The 22,889-nt window shown below is 38.6% G+C and overlaps 1 protein-coding gene across 4 annotated transcripts in view; it reads left to right on the top strand.

Moving 5' to 3' along the window:
• Positions 1-22,346, top strand: part of MXRA5 (matrix remodeling associated 5) — a 105,384-nt gene extending 83,038 nt beyond the window's left edge. For all 4 annotated transcript variants that reach the window (XM_056558844.1, XM_056558843.1, XM_056558842.1 and 1 more), the window contains exons 4-8: positions 899-1,028; positions 3,662-4,052; positions 6,434-11,296; positions 13,153-14,053; positions 19,621-22,346. In XM_056558844.1, coding sequence (XP_056414819.1) covers positions 899-1,028; positions 3,662-4,052; positions 6,434-11,296; positions 13,153-14,053; positions 19,621-21,526 — 8,191 coding nt within the window. In that variant the 3' untranslated portion in view covers positions 21,527-22,346. The remainder of the gene's footprint in view (positions 1-898; positions 1,029-3,661; positions 4,053-6,433; positions 11,297-13,152; positions 14,054-19,620) is intronic.
• Positions 22,347-22,889: the final 543 nt, after the last annotated feature.

The following is a 22,889-nucleotide window of genomic DNA, read 5'->3' as shown; positions in this document are numbered from 1 at the left end:
ACCATTACTGTAAATATTTTGGCCCGGATTTACTATTGTAAGCCTGACCTGTTTTGTCGGGTTGTGCGCCACAAATTGTGTCTGCACCAGAATTTGTGCCAAAAATTTAAAAACCCCACCAACTCTCCATTTTACTCAAGAAAACAGTATAAGAGATGTGGCCACCATAAAAAGGGGTGTTGGCGATGACTTTTTAAAAAGTCCCAACAAATTTACTAAGGTTTCCACAAAAAATGTGGTGGATTTGAGCTCTGGAAAACACCACAGTACAGAGCAGTTGTAAAAAAAAAAAGCAAAATGTAGTGAAACGTGCAAAACATAAGGAAACATTAGTAGATATCGTGGAAAAATACTTGTAGGGAAACAAAACCCAAAAAGAAAAATACACTCCACTCTTAGTAAATCTAGGCCTTTATCTTTATTAATTGCATCATGTGGGAAGTTGGCTGCATGCCGCTTTTGGCCAGGATGCCTGCATGATGCAGCTGTTTCGTGCTAATTAGTTAAACGGTCCGTTGAAGTGCTAACTAGCACGAAACAGCTATAACCACTTGGAGAAAAACGCTGGCATCCTGGCAAGCAGCGGCATGCAGCCAAATCCTCCAAGATTAAATGAATAAAGATTAAACATTTACAGTAATGGTGAGTGCCACTGGCTTCTCTACTTTTTCATTAACGAAAAATTACAATTTATCTACTTTGTTTAAGAAATTGCTAGAGTAATTTTATATTAGTTATTGCAAGAGAAATTTTGTCTTACTAATTTGCAAAGTTGATAGTAGATAAAAGATATGTATTGTTCCTAATTATACATTTCTTATTGAATACATATCATAATGTTCTTCTATTTATCTAGATTTTCTTATTTGCTGAACTATGCTGTTTTTTTTTTTTTTAGGTTCAACAGCATCCAGTCTATTCCTGGACATGCATTCTCTGGATTATCCAAATTAGAGATGCTTTTAATTCACAGCAATGATGTGCAAAATATTCCTAATGGGGCTTTCAAAGACTTGAGTTCCCTACAGGTAATTTTCCATCGAATTTCATGCAAAATATGCAATATATAGTGGGGCAAAAAAGTATTTAGTCAGCCACCAATTGTGCACGTTCTCCCACTTAAAAAGATAAGAGAGGCCTGTAATTTTTATCATAGGTATACCTCAACTATGAGAGACATAATGAGAAAAAAAATCCATAAAATCACATTGTCTGATTTTTAAAGAATTTATTAGCAAATTATGGTGGAAAATAAGTATTTGGTCAATAACAAAAGTTCATCTCAATACTTTGTTATATACCCTTTGTTGGCAAAGGTCAAACATTTTCTGTAAGTCTTCACAATGTTTCCACACACTGTTGCTGGTATTTTGCCACATTCCTCCATGCAGATCTCCTCTAGAGCAGTGATGTTTCTGGGCCGTCAACTTCCCTTGTGATGTTTTGGGACTTTCAACTCCCTCCAAAGGTTTTCTACGGGGTTGAAATCAGGAGAATGGCTAGGCCACTCCAGGACCTTGAAATGCTTCTTACAAAGCCACTCCTTTGTTGCCCGGGCGGTGTGTTTGGGATCATTGTCATGCTGAAAGACCCAGCCATGTTTCATCTTCAATGCCCTTACTGATGGAAGGAAGTTTTCCACTCGAAATCTCACGATACATGGCCCCATTCATTCTTTCCTTTACACGGATCAGTTGTCCTAATCCCTTAGAAGAAGAACAGCCCCAAAGCATGATGTTTCCACCTCATGCTTCACAGTAGGTATGGTGTTCTTTGGATGCAACTTTGTGTTCTTTGGAAGCAGTTGAGTTTTTACCAAAAAGTTCTTCCCATATGACATTCTTCCGATACTATTCTGGATCATCCAAATGCTCTCTAGCAAACTTCAGATGGGTCCGGACATGTACTGGCTTAAGCAGGGGGACATGTCTGGCACTGCATGATTTGAGTCCCTGGCGACAGTTTGTTATGGATGGTAGCCTTTGTTACTTTGGTCCTAGCTCTCTGCAGATGATTCACTAGGTCACCTCTTGTGGTTCTGGGATTTTTGCTCACCGTTCTTGTGATTATTTTGACACCACGGGTGAGATCTTGCATGGAGCCCGAGATCGAGGGAGATTATCAGTGGCCTTGTATGTCTTCCATTTTCTAATAATTGCTCCCACAGTTGATTTCTTCACACCAAGCTGCTTGCCTGTTGCAGATTCAGTCTTCCTGGCATGGTGCAGGTCTACAATTTTGTTTCTGGTGTCCTTCAACAGCTCTTTGGTCTTGGCCATAGTGGAGTTTGGAGTGTGACTGTTTGTGGACAGGTGTCTTTTATACTGATAACAAGTTCAAGCAGGTGCCATTAATACAGGTAATGAGTGGAGGATAGAGGGGATTCTTAAAGAAGAAGTTACAGGTCTGTGAGAGCCAGAAATATTGCTTGTTTGTAGGTGACCAAATACTTATTTTTCACCATAATTTGCTAATAAATTCTTTAAAATCAGACAATGTGATTTTATGGATTTTTCTTCTCATTCTGTCTCTCATAGTTGAGGTATACCTATGATGAAAATGACAGGCCTCTCTCATCTTTTTAAGTGGGAGAACTTTCACAATTGGTGGCTGACTAAATACTTTTTTGCCCCACTGTATTGTCAGGCCAGTATGTATAATGTAGTACAGTATAAATCCCATTATCATATGTTTCTTTATAGTCTAATTTGTCCACAGTAACAGCAGCCGTTACCACTCAGGTGGCTCAGTGGTTAGCACTGCTGCCTTTCAACACTTGGTTCCCTGGTTTAAAGGGGTACTCCAGTGGAAAACAAATGTTTTCAAATCAACTGATGCCAGAAAGTTAAACAGATTTGTAAATGACTTCTATTTAAAAATATTTCCAGTACGTATCAGCTGCTGTATGATCTAGAGAAAGTTGTGTAGTTCTTTCTAGTCTGACCTCAGTGCACTCTGCTGCCACCTCTGTCCATGTCAGGAACTATCCAGAGCAGAAGAGGTGTTCTATGGGGATTTGCTTCCACTCTGAACAGTTCCTGACACAGACAGAGGTGTCAGCAGAGAGTACTGTGGTCAGACAGAAAAGAACAACTCAACTTCCTGTGGAGCATACAGCAGCTAATAAGTACTGGAAGGGTTAAGATTTTTAATCAGAAGTAATTTACAAATCTGTTTACAGATCTGAAAACATTTTGTTTGTCACCAGAGTACCCCTTTAAATCTAGTGCTCGAATAGTGAAAAATAAAAGCTGTACAGAGCTGGAGGATAGGTTGACTCTATAAAAGAAACTTTGAAAAAGAGTATGACATTACCATAAATGCCATACCATAGCGTCTACAGCAGAGATCTCTTCTTATTAATGCCTAATGAAAGGGAAAATAATCCTAGTAATTATTTTCTATAAAAGTCCTACAGATGTTTTATATTAAACTTTATCCTATTCTGCCAAAGGGAAAATGTCTCATTACATGGTGCCAATCAAAGTCAATGGGCTGTCTATGTAATGCAATGAGACATATAGCATACTGTCTGAATTTTTGACAGATGCATGGCTCATTTGAGGCTTGTATGATTAGAGCCTAAATCTGTAATGCTAGCTAATATTACAATTTCATTTTTTAACTAAATTTTATTTCTTGTCTTGTTTTTTTTCTAAAGGTTTTTAAAATGAGCTACAACAAACTGAACGTTATCTCCAGCCACACATTTCATGGACTCTCTAGTTTAACCAGATTACATGTTGACCATAATAAACTGGAATTTATACATCCCAATGCGTTCAGTGGATTAACTGCCTTAAGGCTGCTTCATTTAGAAGGCAACTTGCTTCAGCAACTCCATGTCAACACTTTCTGCACTTTTAACTTTCTGGGCTACTTCAGACAATCTACATTGAAGCATCTTTACTTATCAGACAATATGATTCAGACGCTCCCTGCTGGCATGATCCAAACAATGCCACTGCTAGAGAACCTATATCTTCATGGCAACCCTTGGGCCTGTGATTGTCAATTAAAATGGTTACTTGAATGGGATGAACAGTCCAATGGTAAGTGTTTTCCAATAATAATAAAAAAGAAAAAAATTGAGATCCGTACTAACATAGATGTAAATAGTACATTATATTCAGTATACTGTAGACTTTACTGCTAAACAAAGATGAACACATTGGAGGAGATTTATCAAAACCTGTCCAGAGGAAAAGTTGCTGAGTTGCCCCTAGCAACCAATCAGATCGCTTCTTTCATTTTTGAAAAGGCCTCTGAAAATGAAAAAAGCGATCTGATTGGTTGCTATGGGCAACTGGTCAACTTTTCCTCTGTACAGGTTTTGATAAATTTCCCCCATTGATTCAAGACATGTGTGGATGTTATAGTATTAGTTTATTAAATGTTGGTAAATACAGTGGTCCCTCAACTTACAATGACCTCAGATTACCAACATACAATGGTCTTTTCTGGACCTTTGTAACTTGAAACCAGACTCAAGCTGCTATGGACAGTCCAGATCTGCAAAACATGGATGGGTAATTCACTAGTAAAACACCTGTATTACTGAAGGGCATGCACTGACTGGCTGTCTGGCAGCGCCACCTACAATACAAGGAGGTACTAAATGTTCTGTACCACCCTTTTAGCTGTGCCAGGATGAACTGCTCCTTTGGACACCAGGTGAGGGCGGCTCCATTTTCCTTTTTAAGGGCATTGTGTACACTGTACAGAACCCTGAAGAAGCTCCTAGACAGTGATTTACAGCTTCCATTAGCTATGTTTTACTATTTTATGTAAAGGCTTACTTTATTTGTATTAGATATCTACTTATTTTCCTTATTTTAATCCTCAGTTTTTCCTATTGTTGTTTTATATTTTGGGGCTGGTCCTGCCGAAACCAAATAATGAAAGTTGCGGGACCACTTTAGCAGAAAATAAAAGTCTCAATTTATACAAAAAAATTTTTTTGTATTGAGCTTTTTTAAGCTCAGTTTTACATGATTTTCTTCCCGACACTTCTTTAAAGCTGAGTGCCCTGGCTGTCTGGTCTTTTACTATCCCCAATTACCAGCATTATAGATTATTATGATTCAGTAAACCTATTTTAAGGTAAGGGCACTTGGCTCTAATATGAATGAAAAAATACATAAAGCTCTGGCTATAGAGGAGAGTTAGTGATTCTTGTGCAAAGGAAGAATGGAGCATTTGCCCATAACAACCAATCATTAAAGCTTTAATTTTTCAGAGGCTTTATTAAAAAATGGAAGTAGAAACCTGATTGGCTGCCATAGGCAAGAACTTCTCCTACATGTTCCCACATAGTTTTCTCAGCTAGTGCTTGACCCTAAAAAAAAACTGCTCAAAACACAACCGTTTGGTCCATTCTTTCACCCATTTTTTTTTAAGCTTTTGGTTTTTCAGCATTTTGTTCGAGGCATTTTTCTGTGCCATAAAACTGCCATTTTAGCACTCAAAGTGAACATAGCCTGAACCTGGCCTAAATAAATGCCATGGATTATATCAAGGGGTGTGGGAGACCATAATAACTTTGTCCTATAATGTCTGACAAACTTAAATGGAACTGTTATTACCTTATGAGAGTTAAGACCCCCACTGATTGGTACAACCAGCATTCTAAAATTGTGCTCTCCATGCTCTGTTCTTGAAGCAGGAGACAGACTTCTATAGAACTTTAAGAAACCATTTCCTGCAGTGAGATAGGGAGATAGGGAGAGTAGTGCCCAGCCTCTAAAAACTCAGACTCTGAGCAATCAAAATATTTGACACGTTAAAAGTGTTTTAAATTAAAGGGACACTAAGCTGAACATAAACATCTAACAAATAATGATCAGCAAGTCCTTGACAATAGTATGTACTGTATATAGGGGAGAGGACTTGAGGTTTGGCATTTTTACAAATGTACATTTAGACACTAGACTTCTATTAGTGTGGATTGGTGACAAATAAAGCACTGGCAACTGATGCAAGGCCATGAACAGAGTTTACCATCCCTTTAATAGGCAACACACAATACAAACCTTAAATTAAGCTTCATAATCTTCTTTGACTACAAGACATTAATTTGCAAACGGCACATTACTTTTTATATAGAGCCAAAAGATGATAGTAAGTATTCTATCTTTCATGAAGGCAAATCATACAGTACAGTTTTTAAATGGTCTTTTGGAAGACGTTCTATAGTTCTAGATGCTTGATACAAAGTGCACCTGTAGTCATCTAAAGTCAAGTACCGCAGGTGTTTTCAGGATCAAGGGAAGAGTCTTACCCACTAATTATGACCAGAAGTGGCCCAAGGCCCATGCTTAATCTGATACCAATGTATCTTACTATACTGTGAAAATAGTTTTTATTTTCTCAATGTAAGGAATGTTCTAACAATTAAAAGTGTTTTACATATAAATATTTTATTTTTTTATAGGAGTGTTAAAATGCAAGAAAGACAGGTCCTATGAAAATGGACAACTGTGTTCAATGTGTTCCAGCCCAAGACAACTACAAAACCAAGAAATTCAGAGCCTGAAAGATATGTCCTGTTCACGGCCTACTATTTTCTCTCCACTCAGGATAAACAGTAGTGATGTTCCCTCCGAAGACGATGACACAGAGCTTCAATTGTTAGAGTTAAACAAAGATTTTCTTGGGCAGATTATTTTAAATATGACAGATGAGCACGGGAACAAAGTAAATCTGGATTGTCAGATAAAGAAAACCGAAGATTACAGTAATATTCAGTGGAACCAACTTCAGCAAGAAGAAATTGATGTTAATGCAACATTTAATTTACATTTTGAATGTCCAATGACTCGGGACAACTATGAGAAATTATGGAAACTAATTGCCTACTACAGTGAGGTTCCTGTGAAGTTGGAAAGAGAACTGCTGTTTACAGATAGCTATAAAACAACTTACAGATATAAACAGAACCTGGATCATGACTCCTATTATTACACAGGAGTCCGAGCAGTGATATCAGCAGAACCTGAATGGGTGATGCAAACAGTCATCAAGATTCAGCTTAATAGAAGAATGAGTACAGCAAAGAAAGTTACCCTATCCTTCTCTACACAACTTTCCCAATCAATTCACACAAAAGATATTCAGTATCCAAAGAATAGTTGGGTCATGATCAATAAAAATGAAAACACCAAAACCTCATATAGTGTCATTAAAGGAAGTGTTTGCCAAATGTCTTGCCCTGTAAAGTCTTCAGAAACACATACCATAGAATGGAGTTTGCCAGATGGAACGACATTGAAAGCTCCATACATTGATCAAAATAGTAGATATGCTATATCGGCAAGTGGACAGTTGATGATAAAACAAGCAGATTTCCAAGATTCTGGTGTCTATCACTGTATTGCACAAGTAAAGCATGAGGTTGACACTTTGGCTATAAGAGTGGTGGTGCAGCCTTCATCCAATGAGATATCTGAAAGCAACATTAAAGTGGTCACTAAAACAGTTGGAGAACCTGTAACTTTACCATGTAGTGCAGAGGCAAATCCAAATGCTGAGGTGAATTGGATTTTACCAAACAACAATATTATTAATTCGGTCACAAATAAATCTGGTGCATACCTATCAAATGATGGGTCATTGCTCATTCCAACTACTAAGCTTACAGACAGCGGCCTTTATAGGTGCATAGCTCTCAACCAGTATGGAGTAGATCATTATAGTGTGCAGGTAGCAATACTAAAAAAGTACTCTGAGCAGTTGAATAGAATAACAATAATTAAAAAGCGTCCTATTGTAAAGGTTCCTTCAAAGCCCATGTATGATCTAATAGATGATGACAGGGGATCTGGTGAGACAGATATACAAGAGGAAACAGACAAATACAAGCTTAAGGACAGAAAAAAATCTGAAAAAGATAAAAGTTCCAGAGTGCAAGGCAAAAATATTAGAAAAGATAGGAAGAAGATTAATTCATGGAAAAATACAGATAAAGATGAAGATAGTAATATAGCAGAAGGACGAAGGAAATTTGAATCAAGAAGGAGGATAATAGGGGGTAATAAGCAGATTGATCCCAAGAAATGGGCCACTATTTTGGCTAAAGTTAGAGGGAGAAATAATCTAAAAACTACTGATGTTCCATTCCTAACCACTCCAGGAACCGTAACTACCCCGACCAATAATCATGAAGACCCAACTCCTTCCTCCATATCTGAACCACTGTATACAATTACAGAAGTAGCCAGCAGTGCAGAAGAAGCATCAGCAGATGATAGTGATGATGTATTGCATATAACATCTTCACCAAAAGTGACCATAACACAATATCAAGACCCAGCAACACAGGTAGACCACAGTGTTACTAAGGAAGAGACAAATGAATATAGTGATGTTCCATTTGTAGAGGAGATCTTAGAGGAAACAAAAACGGAATCATCTATATTGCAGCAAAGTACAGCAAATCCAGTCAAGTCAACTGTCGAAAATCTAGATATAGAAGATTCTATTTATTCAACAGGTGAGGAAGATTTCAAGGCATTTACAGAAGACAATACGGGTATTGGAAGTATTGATCCAACCAATACCATTGAAGCTGAAACATATCAAACAGATTATGTTCCAGAACAACAAGAAAATCTTGTAGATGAAGACAGTACTCCAATGTCCATTCATACCGTTACTATCATGTCTAATAAAGAAACAGATCATTCCGAAGAAGGGGAAAAAACAACAACGCCCAGATTTGATAATACTCAACATACTACACTTGATACGTATAGCGTTAAAACACCAGTTTATCAAAATCCCACAGAATCAGAAATTGACAGCGACAGCGAAAATATTTATTTACCAGTGAAGACTGACATGTCTTCTCCATCTCCAAGGGAAACTATTACTTCGGAACATGATCAAATGGTCTCTAAAGCCATAGATAGTATTATACCTAAATCAACTGACATTTTTACAACAACATCACCTCCTCTTGCAACTAGTCCTGTTTCGGAGGACATTTTATCTGCTCCATTTGTTTCGCTGTCTCCTGAGAATTATAAACATATGACAGAAAAAGTATCTACAACTAAAAGTAAAAAAGTAATTAAGGTAAATGTTGAAACTCATCCAGAAACCACAACAGAAACAGAGCAACATTTATGGGTGACTACAAGTCCACATACTATTGTTACAACCCCAGGGACAACAACTAGAACTATTCCTTATACTACACAAATACCAACAACAACAACTTCCTTTTCTACTCAGGCCAATATTCCATATCCTAGGAGAAGAAACAATGGGAGACGAAGGTTCCGACCAAACAGATTTCGACACAGACAAAACCAAATTAATTCTACAATGTCATCTGCGCAAAGTAATTTCAATTTGATAACCCAAAAAAGACCAATTTTTGAAGAGGAAAAGATCACAAGAGTTCTGTCAAATCAAGATAATGTCCTTTATCAGCCATGGGTAACTACTCGCCCAACAGATATTCAGTCAACTTATCACGCCATGGTTCCCTCTTTAGAAAAAGATAAACAGATTCTATCTACTACTCCGACAGCTGAAGTATTATATAATACACAAACACCAGCCACGAAGGTGGAAGTACCACTTGCTCCACCAGTTACAGAAACAGAGACTTTAGACACTGTAGATATATACAGTGCTAAAGAATTATATACATTAAAATCTATTGAAGATGGACTAGATATGCAAGAGAATGAACTTCAGACTGTGAGTGTCCCAAATACAAAGAGCACCACACAAGAATCACCTAAAACCAAACTAAATCAGTATTGGAAACCTGCTACAGGTAAAACTGAAGACACTGAACTTACAGAATCTGGACCTGTCTTTGTAACAGAATCATCCCCAGTTCTTCTCACAATTGAGCCTCCAGCATCAACCACTCATGGTGCCAGAACTCAGAGTACCATGAAATATGAAACTTATAGCCAAAAAGATGTATATAGGCAGTCAACAACTTTACGTCCAACTCCCAAAATTACCACCGCTGTTACAGAAAGCAGAAATAATCAAAGATCAATCAACTATTATAATTCAAATACCGTAACACTTAGCCACCCATTTAGGCAGAATGTAACACCCAATCCTGGTATGTATACCACAGTTTATCCAATTATGAGATATAGTTTTATCCCTACCACACATTTTTATATGACTTCTTCAAGCACACAACATTTTCCAATACAGCCTTCAGTTCCAAAGACGAAATATCAAGAAACAATAAATCAAGTTGCACCAACACAGAGTACTAAAATATTACAAACAAGTACTCTTCCTTCAAGAATAAATGAGCTAGATGTATATTCTTCTAACCAGAAAAAAGTACACGTCCAGTCTAAACAAGATCACATTAAAGACACCCATGGTTTAAAGTCAAACAACAGCCTTCCTTATAACCCAAAATATCGTCATCAACCCCGAATAGTGAACAACTACCATCAAGGAATAGTTCCATCATACTATAATCCAGCCAGAGGAAACATAAGACAGACACACATTGGAACCTATGGACCTCTACGCTACTTTGTTACTAAACAGCCAATTGTAATAACCAATAAACCAGAGATAACAGCTTATACTGCACATACAGTACAAAATGTCCAGGAAAAGAAAGTAAACACTACACCCATGTCAACAACTACTCCTGCAACAACCACTACTACAGTTATCCCATTACACAGACCAGGACCAGTGACACCAAATAGGTTTAATCAGGGACAAAGAATTACTCCCCATTACAGACCATATGGAAATAATTTTATAACTGATAACAAAGGTAACTCAATACGTATTCCTTATGTAAATCCATATTACATGAACCCAAGAATCCCATATCGTTATAACAGAACAAGGTTTTATCAGTTCACTGTTACTTCCAAACCTATTCCTCCAACTATTTTAGCCCCAGCCAATACAAATAATAAAGCCTGGACAACATTATCAAGCGCTCTAAGAACCACTGCTTCACAAGCTCCATTAGTAACCCAAACTTTTACAACAACCACAACTACAACCACCCCTGCTTACTTTGTGCAAAGTCGCTCTTCTCAGCCAACTTCTACTGCCCAGCCATTGTGGCATTACCTTAATATTAACCAAAGACCTCGTCTTTCGACAAATAAAGTAGATCCAGCAAAGCAGCCTTCATTATTTAATAATGTACAAGAAAGCAAACCCAAGATTGTGACTTCTGGCTACCAGTTTGTATCTGTGCCATTTGAGATGGATGCTGTTTTTCCATGTGAAACAACTGGGGAACCCAAACCTTCCATTAGTTGGACAAAACTTGCTACAGGTAATGTATTCCATAGAACAAAACCATAAAAGTATACTTTCATATATAATTGATTATTCTTTTGTACATATTTTTTAAACATTTGCTAAAATGGTAACAGCAATTGATGAGGGTTGTTCAAAACAACCATTATCTACTTTTATGATTTTCTTAGTGTGTATTTTTTATTACCAGTTAGGTGGTCACTAAGAAAATTACCAAGAATGTTACTAAAGAATGCTGCATTTGATGTTAAAAAAAAAAAAAACTAGACTAAAATAGATTAAGGCATTATTGTCATAAACAAAAAAAAAAAAAACATTTGACTTATCAGACAGATATTTCAAAAGTTTTGACCGACAGGGGTCTCAGTGCTGATACCCTCAGCCAGAAGAGACTTTTTAGTCACTGCAGGAGTCAAATTACATAGACATACAATGGAATCTGTCTCCTTTAATGAGAAAAACTAAGAATGCAGAGCTTTAGAATGAATCATGGGTTTGGAAATGACAGAAACACTTTAATATGGAAAGTCAACCCTACTTATTGACAGTGTGAACAAAGCATCTTTGAATAGATGAGTCAAATCCAAAGAACAAATAAGTAAAAACTGCAAAAAATGTGTGCATTAGTTATATCATAAAAATACACCAGTCAACATGCCAAAGGATATGCCACAAGCCTGCAAAATAAAATTCATAGTTTGTAGTCAGCTGTCTAAAGATGTGCATACCTTTTCGAGAAAAAGTGTCTTGGGTATTCAACTTTCCAGTCATATTAGAGTCAAAAATTGTCTTAGGGTGTGTTCACACTGTGGAATCTCCGCTCGCTGGCGGTTGCGCCGAATATACTTTGGCACTAGGGCCGCAGGGCACTGAGCCGTCACTATTGACGGCTATGCAGTGCTCGCGGAATCCGCGCAAAGAATGAACATGTTCTTTCTTTGTGCGGAACAATTTCCGTGGCATAATGTCCGCTGCTGAAATTCCGCAGTGTGAACGGGTCTCGCGGAGACCCGTTCCGCAAGAATTCCATAGTGTGAACGTACCCTCACAGGAAATTGTAGAAGAAGGACCCTCCACTTGGCCCAATGCTACAATCTATGTCTCAATACTCTCTCTTAGATCCTGGCTCTATCTATATAAAGAAAAACTTTATGCACTTATGGATTTGGACACAGTTTATCCCTTTGCATATCAACAGAGCTCTGGTGCTCTACATTGCAAGTTTAGGCAAGTAGGTAACAATTCATATTCCGTAGTAAAAATGAAAAACACAAAACACTCTCTGATATGTTAAAAGATTGCTCTAGGGGGATTCATTACTACTACCGAATATGACATGCAGGAATGCTACCTCCAATAGGTGGCACTAGTAAGTATGTTTTTTTCCTTCTGGGAAAGCATTACTTTGCATACACTTTTTCTCAAAATTTCCTATGAAGCATGAATGACCCATAAGTCACCATGTGCCTTTTGGTGCTCTTTCAGGGAGAAACATTACCCATTTGGTCCCAAGGAAATGCACATAATTGTAATGGTTGACATTGTCTCTCCTGAGCCAACTGAGTCATATGTGAGCAGTTCTGAAAAGAATGCTGCAGCCTCTTCATTATATCAAATAATATCTTTTATGATGCTATTAGATATTGGTGAAGACAGATTTAATAAAAACCCAATGAGATTGTCCCACTTCACCAAAGTGGCTGAATTCTAAATTATATAGTTAGGGAAAGCTGGGGGCAGCCCAATATTCTCCATGTAGCTGTCACTGTATATTTGCATGTCATCCATTCAAGTGATTCCAGTTAACATTTTATCAGAATTATCATATAGTACTTGGATGCTCACAGATTTTTTTTCTTTTGACTTTTTCAGGTGCAGTAATGTCCTCAAAAAATAAAATACAACGTTTTGAAGTCTTGGATAATGGGACACTGCATATACAGAATCTTCAGCTTCAGGACCGTGGGCAATATACATGCACAGCTCAGAACAAGCATGGTATTGATAAGATGACCGTCACTTTGTCAGTTGTGGCTCAGCAACCAAAAATAGTGCTACCTCGTTTCAAGGATATCTTAGTATATCTTGGAGATACAATTACAATGGACTGCAATGCTAGTGGCCTTCCATCCCCTCATATCTCTTGGATACTGCCAGACAGGAAAATACTATACACTGTCTCTACTACAGAATCTCATGTAATGCTGTTTGCCAATGGAAGTTTATCCATTAAAGATGTGACATTTCCTGACCGAGGGATTTACAAGTGTGTTGCTAGCAATGTGGCAGGAACAGATAGTTTGACTCTAAAGCTTCAGGTTTCACCCTTGCCTCCTGTAATTCAACAGGAAAAATTGGAAAATATTACACTACCACAGAGCCATAGCATTTATATTCATTGTTCAGCAAAAGGTGCTCCTCCACCCACTATTCGTTGGGTGCTGTTAGATGGTACACAGGTTCGTCCTTCACAGTATGCAAATGGAAATTTGTTTGTATTTCCCAATGGGACACTCTATATACGTAACAGTTCACCAAGAGACATTGGGAAGTATGAATGCATAGCGGCAAACATTGTAGGTGCTGCCAGGAGGATAGTGCATCTAGATGTGAGAAAATTTCCATCAAATGCAAAGATCACTACAAGTTCTCCCCAGAAAACAGATGTGACCTATGGTGGGACTCTTCGGTTAGACTGTGGTGCAGCTGGTGATCCATGGCCGAGAATAATGTGGAGACTTCCTTCTAAACGTCTGGTGGATTCCTTCTTCAGGTAACATGTTATTCTTCTTATATTTTATTTATTTAACCCCCTATAGGACCCATGACGTACTGGTACATCATGAGTCTGCTACCATTCTATAACGCGGGGCCACTGATCGTGGTGCTGTTCGCTATTAACCCTTTAGACGCGGCGTTCAAAGTTGAACGCCGCATCTAAAGTAAAAGTAAATCATTGCCGGTTAGCTCAGGGGGCTGTTTGGGATTTCTGCGGTGAAATCATGGCATCCCGAACAGCTGTGACACAGCAGGAGGGTCTCTTACCTTGCCTCCTGGTGCCTGAGATCCAGGCATGAGCAGTCAAGCGGCAGAATCATAGATCAGTGGTTTCCTATGAGAAACCACTGATCAATGTAAAAGATCAGTGTGTGCAGTGTTATAGCTCCTTATGGAAGAAAAAAAAGTGAAAAAAAAAAAAAAAAAAAGTGAATAAAGATCATTTAACCCCTTCCCTAATAAAAGTTTGAATCACCCCCTTTTCCCATTTAAAAAAAAAACAAACAGTGTAACTAAAAATAAACATATGTGGTATTGCCGCATGTGTAAATGTCCAAATTATAAAAATATATCATTATTAAAACCGCTTGGTGAATGGCGTATGAGCAAAAAAATTCCAAAGTCCAAAATAGTATCTTTTTGGTCACTCTTTATATAATGAAAAAATGACTAAAAAGCAATCAATAAGTCCTATGAATACAAAAATGGTACCGATAAAAAGGTCAGATCATGGTGCAAAAAATGAGCCCTCATATCACCCCATTCGCTGAAAAAAAAAAGTTATAGGGGTCAGAAGAGGACAATTTTAAACGTATACATTTTCCTGCATGTAGTTATGATTTTTTCCAGAAGTATAACAAAATCACACCTATCATTTTGTAGGGTATCATTTTAATCGTATGGACCTACAGAATAAAGAGAAGGTGTCATTTTTACCAAAAAATGTACTGTGTAGAAACGGAAGCCCCAAAAGTTACAAAAGGGCTTTTTTTTCAATTTTGTCTAACAATAATTTTTTTTCCCGTTTCGCCGTAGATTTTTGGGTAAAATGACTGATGCCATTACAAAGGAGAATTGGTGGTGTAAAGAAAAAGCCATGATATGGATATTTAGGTGCAAAATTGAAAGAGTTATGATTTTTTAAATGTAAGGAGGAAAAGACGAAAATGCAAAAACGGAAAAACCCCGGGTCCTTAAGGGGTTAACAGAGATGCTGGAAATTTCGCAAGCTACTTCCTAATACTAGAAATTACATTACAGCATCAAGTAATAACTCTAATACAATGTTGATTTAAATTAAATACATAAATAACTGAATAAATAAATACATAAATATAACAACAGCATGTTATGCAGCAGGTTTTATTTAGAGAATAGATATTCAGAGAAAACTAGATGTCATAAAACAATTAACAATTATAACACATGGAGAGATAGACCAGATCACCAGAGCTTAGCATTAGAGATTAGCGAAGTTACAGTGATTCGATTCGTCACGAACGTCGCAACTTGACAGTCGCTGACTTTAGCCTGCATAAATTAGTTCAGCTTCCAGATGCTCCGGTGGGCTGGAAAAGGTGGATACAGTCTTAAGAGAGAGTCTCCTAAGACCAGTGCTTTAAGTGGCCCAAAAGAGGTATCGGTACTCTATTATTATTATTATTATATATATTTTTTCGCTGACTATATATATATATATATATATATATATATATATATATATATATATATATATAAATGCTCAGCTACTTCTGCTCTTAATATGCTGCCCACAGATTGATCTTCGGTGTGACTGAACAGACATTGGGAGGGGGTTCACAATCTTTCTGGATCCTAAACAGGCAGACCCTGTAGCGACAGAATACTCTGGAACTTCCAGCTGCTGTAAAACTACTTCTCCCATCATGTCCTGAGAGTCCCAGGTAGCAGAGCGCTGCTCTAGCATTCGCTTTGTGTAACGCACATTTAATTCAGATGTACATATCGCCAGGTCCAGCTAAATGTTCTCTCTGCACAACTTGACACCCAGATGGTTCCTCACTATGTCAGTGGATTCTGATCCTCTATATGAAAACAATAATTATTATAATACGGCCAAACACCCTATCCTTTGATATAGTACTATAATACTGGCACACACCCTTTGAATATAATTATGACGCACTGTACACTCTGAATATAATACCGCCACACACTGTACGCTCTGAATATAATACTACTACATACTGTATCCTCTGAATATAATACTACTACACACTGTATCCTCTGAGTATAAAACCGCCACACACTGTACCCTCTGAATATAATACTGCCACACACTGTACTCTCTGAATATAATACTACTACACACTGTACCCTCCGAATAAAAAAGCACCACACACTGTACCCTCTGAATATAATACTGCCACACACTGTACTCTCTGAATTTAATACTACTACACACTGAACCCTCTGAATATGTTACTACAACATACTGCACTCTCTGAAGATAACCTTGCCATGCACCCTCTGAATACAATACCGTAATGTATTGTGGCCCATAAAAACTGTACTACCCCAGAAATTCCTTATAATATACACTATACCTCTGGAATACAAAACACTCTGAGCCCCTCATGTATAGCAATAATGCCCCATCCTGTGCCCCCACATATAATTATGACCCATCCTGTTCCCCCCACATAATAATGATGCCCTTTGTCATGTGCCCCTAGCATTTAATGCAGCCCCCTGTGCTGTTTCCCTCACATATAATGCCCCCATCATGTTTCACTCACATATAATGCACCCTGTCCTGCCCCCTTAGGGGGCATTATATGGGATAGACTCAGGAAACGGGGCATTATAAGTGAGGGCACATAACAGAAAAGGGCACATATAAGTGAAGGGCACATAACAGAAAAGGGCACATATAAGTGAAGGGCACATAATGGGGGGGGGGGGCATTTTAAGTTAGGAGTGCATGTCAGGGGGGCATTATATGTGAGGGGCACATGACAGGGGGGCATTATAAGTTGGGAGCCCCTGTCAGGGGGGCATTATATGTAAGGGGCACATGTCAGGGGGCATTATATGTAAGGGGCACATGTCAGGGGGGCATTATATGTAAGGGGCACATGACAGGGGGGCATTATATGTAAGGGGCACATGACAGGGGGGCATTATATGTAAGGGGCACATGAAAGGGTGGCATTGTATGTAAGTGGCACATGACAGGGGGGCATTATATGTAAGGGGCACATGACAGGGTGGCACCCTGTCATGTGCCCCTTACATATAATGCCACCCTGTCATGTGCCCCTTACGTATAATGCCCCCCTGACATGTGCTTCCAACTTATCCCTTCTTGCGTCGTGGGAACGTGATCTCCGGGCACCGACGCGATGATGTGACGTCATCGTGTTGGCCTGCCGTGGATGGTGTCCCTGCGGCCCACACGCTGCAAGAATGGAGCAGTGTGTGAGAAAGGTGAGAGGATGGCGCAGCGGGAACTAACAGCTCCTGCTCCACCATGCTATAGTACGGGAGGGGCAGCAATCTCGGGGGGGGGGGGCAATTGTCCCGTTGCCCCCCTTGGATCCGCCACTGAGGTCAGCTGGAAGGAAGAAGCATAGCAGTTCTGTTATGGAGGTCTGGCAGTGCCCTGCACCGCTCTGCATGCGCGCTTTGCATTCTATAATTAAAACAGATGTGCAAATGAGCGTTCCGGTACACTAAAAGCGCAGGTGGTGGTACGCTCACGAGCTATTTTTGGAAGTGGCGGTACTGAGTACCAGCACGTACCGGCCCACTTAAAGCACTGCCTAGGACTGTATCCACCTTTTCCAGCCCCCGGAGGATCTGAAAGCTGAACTAATTTACGCAGGCTAAAGTCAGCAACTGCCGAGCCATGAGGTTCATGACAAATCGAATTACTGTAACTTCGTTCATCTCTACTTAGAATCCATTAGGAAATAGGGATGAAGAAGGGAATGAGAACAATAATAGGAGTTTGGGTTGTTTCTACAGTAGAAAATGGTGGATAGCAATAATAATTCTGCACAATTGGTGGAAAACATTTTTAACAGATTTGTAAATTACTTCTATTAAAAAATCTTTATCCTTCCAGTACTTTCTAAATAGAATTTTGAATGGATTTTTTGTCTTGTCCATAGTGCTCTCTGCTGACATCTGATGCCCGTATCAGGACCTGTCCAGAGTAGCATAGGTTTACTATGGGGATTTTCTCCTGCTCTGGACAGTTCCTGATATGGGCATCAGGTGTCAGCAGAGAGCACTGTGGACAAGACAAAAGATGTATTCAAAAAGAAAAGAATTTCCTCTGTAGCATACAGCTGCTAAAAAGTACTGGAAGGGTAAATATTTTTTAATAAAAGTAATTTACAAATCTGTTTAACTTTCTGGCACCAGTTGATTTAAAAAATGTTTTCCACCAGAGTACCCCTTTAAAGTAACAAGCAAAAACTGTCCCACACCAAAAAAGACTTTTCACCTTGGCATGGAAGGGTCTAGCTCTGGTTTGTCCTATTCTACCCATACATAGACGAGAGACATTATTGCTTGCTAATGTTACATTGTTGTATAAATTCACAGTGTATTTATATACATATAAAAGAAGACATAGTAAAGAAGACATGGGCCAACCTGACCTGTCCTTGGCCCTGTGTTGTTGTCCTTATGGTACATATACCAGTTTCCCCAGATTAACCTTAACTTATAGAAACATAGAATGTGTCAGCAGATAAGAGCCATTTGGCCCATCTAGTCTGCCCAATATTCTGAATACTTATAATTCTTCTTTGTCCCTACCTTATATAAAGGATAGACTTATACCTTTCTCTATCTTATATGATGGATAGCCTTATGTCTATCCCATGCATGCTCAAACCCCTTTACTGTAATGCAGCAACCACTTTTGTAGGAAGGCTATTCTGCGTATCCACTACTCTCTCCGTAAAGTACTTCCTGATATTACTGCAAAAACTTTTGCCCCTCTAATATAAAACTAGGTAGTTCTTGTGGTAGTTTTTGTTATTTTAAATATGCTCTCCTCCTTTACTGTGTTGATTCCCTTTATGTATTTAAAAGTCTCTATCATATCCCCTCTGTCTCTTCTTTCTTCCAAGCTATACATGTTAAGGTCCTTTAACCTTTCCCGGTAAATGTTATCCTGCAATCCATTTACTAGTTTATTAGCTCTTCTCTGAACTCTATCTAGAGTATCTATATCCTTCTGGAGATACGGCCTCCAGTACTGTGCACAATACTCCAAGCGAGGCCTCACACGTTTTCTGGACAGCAGCATGAGCACTTCCAAACTAAAGTCTTTACTGCAGAAATGTTTACTCCTAAACAATCTCTACTCTATGATATTGTTGTGAGAATGAATGAAACTTTAACATATTCCATTAACCTCAAAAAAGTTTATGTATCCACATTCCTGTGTATTGTAGCTCTTTCGTGTGCTTTGCATGAATAGCTGTATTGTAATAGATCTTGGCTAAGGAAAGATATGTTATATTGTCTGGTAATAACATGGTATTTCTATTTTTTTCTGAATAGCTTTGACTCGAGGATCAAAACATTTTCAAATGGAACACTGATAATTTATTCAGTTACTGAAAAAGATGCAGGAGACTATCTGTGCATGGCAAGAAACAAGCTTGGAGATGACTATTTGGTTCTCAAAGTAAATGTGATGATGAAACCTGCTAAAATTCAGCATAAAAATGATGTGGACCACAAAGTTTTGTATGGTGAAGATCTGAAGGTTGATTGTGTTGCGACTGGTGTTCCCAATCCTGAAATCTCCTGGAGCCTACCGGATGGAAGTATGGTCAATAATGTCATGCAGTCAGATGATAGCGGTGCACGCTCAAGAAGATATGTTGTATTTAATAACGGAACCTTGTTCTTCAATGACGTTGGAATGAAAGAGGAAGGTGATTATACCTGCTATGCCGTAAACCAAATTGGACAAGATGAGATGAGAGTAAGTGTCAAAGTAGTGGCAGAAAAAGCAGTTATTAAGAATAAAACTTACTCTGTTATCGATGTACCCTATGGAGATGTTGTCACTCTTTCGTGTGAAGCCAAAGGTGAGCCTGTTCCCAAAATAATATGGCTTTCACCAGCAAATCGACCCATACCTGTTTCATCTGAAAAATATCAAATATTCCAAGATGGGACTCTTCTTATTCAAAAGGCTCAAAGGTCTGATAGTGGAAACTACACATGTCTGGCACAAAACAAAGGTGGTGAGGATAAAAAGGTGGTTCATGTTCATGTTAATGTTCTTCCACCTAAAATCAATGGCTATTCCAATGCTATAATGACCATAAAAGAATCTGCCATGAAAAATTCCCAATTATTGATCGATTGCAAAGCTGAAGGAATTCCAACACCTCGCGTTATGTGGGCTTTTCCTGAAGGAGTAATTCTTCCTGCTCCTTACTACGGTAACAGAATCACAGTTCATCGCAATGGAACCCTCGAAATAAAGGTTCTACGAAAAACAGATTCTGTACAGTTGGTATGCATTGGAAGGAATGAAGGTGGAGAGGCCAAGTTAATCGTACAACTGACTGTCAATGAGCCGGCAGTTAAACCTTACTTTAACAGTGACCACGAAAATGTTGTTGTGGCCGAGGGACAGTCTGCTAAACTTAACTGCTCCGCCATAGGTATTCCACAACCAGACATTATATGGATTCTTCCGAATGGGACACAGATTACTAGTGGCAATCATTTCTACAGAATGTTCCATAGACATGATGGCATGCTACACATTGGTTCTATGGCAGCTGCAGATGGAGGGACCTATTATTGCAGAGCTGTAAATGTTGCTGGATCAGCTGAAAGAAAGGTCACTTTACAGATTGGCCGTAAACCTCAAATAAGTAATAATTACAATAACTTAGTAAGCATCATCAATGGAGAGACTTTGCAACTTCACTGCATCACTCAAGGTGAAACAAAGCCTCATATCTCTTGGACATTACCCAATGGAGTGGTCATCGATGGTCCACAAGTTAAAGGTCGCATTTCTCTGTTACAAAATGGCACCCTTGTAGTGAAAGACACTACTGTATATGACAGAGGAAGTTACCAGTGTAAAGCAAAAACACAATATGGTTCATCCACAATAAACGTCCCAGTGATAGTCATTGCTTATCCTCCCCGTATAACTACTAGCCCTGCACCTGTTATTTATGCTCGACCAGGAAGCTCTGTCCAGTTAAACTGCATGTCTATTGGGATACCAAAAGCTGAAATAACCTGGGAGCTTCCGGATAAATCTCTTTTGACTGCAGGAGCTCAGTCTCGCTTGTACGGAAACAAATTTCTTCATCCTCAGGGGACATTAGTTCTTCAACATTCTTCAAAGAGAGATGCAGGTTTTTATAAATGTACAGCTAAAAATATATTAGGCAGTGATACAAAAACAACCTATATACATGTATATTAAGATAAATGAGATCAAATATCCAGGTAAAAGCCCATGACTGCCATACAAGTGCAAAGTATACTGTATCAATTATTACAGACATTCTCCCATTATGTCTTCATAAAGTTTGCAGAAACGGCGTACCAATCTACGGACAAAGCAAAAGCCAAAAATTCAATGAATGAGACCAAAGGCTTAGATGTACATTATATCACATGTTAAGGCTTTTGAAACTCAATCACATTATTTACTGCTCACATTTCTGAATGATACAGTGTTACATTGACTTGATCTGCACCTTAGTACCAAAGAAGTATTAGTACTATACACATACTACAGTTATATGTGTTTTATTCTTTATTTGCAGATGTTCTATGTCCCTATACCTCTTTAGCGTTCCAATACCACTATTTTTAAAGAAAAAGTATAGCCAAAATACAAGTTGCTTCTATTAAAAGAATAACCCTATTAACAGTTGCCCAACACTTTATGTTTCTCTATAGGAGTAATTTGCCTTTTTGGTATAGTTTGTCTTTAGTGACTGTTATGTGTGCATCCACATACTGAATAACTAATGTTCTGCAATGCTGAAAGCCAGCCATCTCAGTTCCCATACGGGCTTTGAGAAATTTGAACTTATGAATATGCAACAGAAAAATATGACTACGGATTTTGCTTTTTTGCATATGTTTTATATTCGTAATCGAATCATGAGACAAAAATTACCGCAATCCCTGTCTCATTTTTATAAATTATTTGGTCTTTAAAAGACTTTGCTGAAAACTGTGTTTATATTATTATGATCATTGTACTGTACATTTTACAATAAATATTATTTTCCAAACAATCTACAGTTGTAGCTTTTTTATTGGGATCACTTTATATTGTGAATCATTCTAGAGATTACTTCAGTAAGTCTTGATATGTGACTGAAGAGTAAAGTGAACCCGAAGGTGATTTATGAAGCCATTTCTGAGAACAGGATAGTATAAGGAGAGAAGCTGAACCCTATGATATATAGGTTCTACTAGGACTCCTAACAGAAAAGTGTGTCCTGCTTACTCAGCCCACACACAGTGATTGTCAGCTCTTCCTTTATTAAAGTGTGCGGAATTGACTGTCAATCACTGTGTGTCTGTGGGTGTCAGGATCCGGACTGGTAAGCGGTTAGGATGCAGGTAGTGGATCCTCTGTGTCAGGACCGGTTCTAAGAAGTTACTGGTTTTCACCAGAGCCCGCCGCAAAGCAGGATGGACTTGCTGCGGCGGTAACTCCCAGGTCATATTCCCTGATAGCGACTCGACCTCACTGACAGCTGAGACAGGCGTGGTACACAAGGACAAGGCGAAGGCAAGGTCGGACGTAGTAAAAAGGTCAAGGCAGG

The sequence above is a fragment of the Hyla sarda genome, chromosome 2 (genome assembly GCF_029499605.1).
Source record: "Hyla sarda isolate aHylSar1 chromosome 2, aHylSar1.hap1, whole genome shotgun sequence".
NCBI lineage: Eukaryota > Metazoa > Chordata > Amphibia > Anura > Hylidae > Hyla > Hyla sarda.
This window is presented reverse-complemented; position numbering and strand designations above follow the sequence as displayed.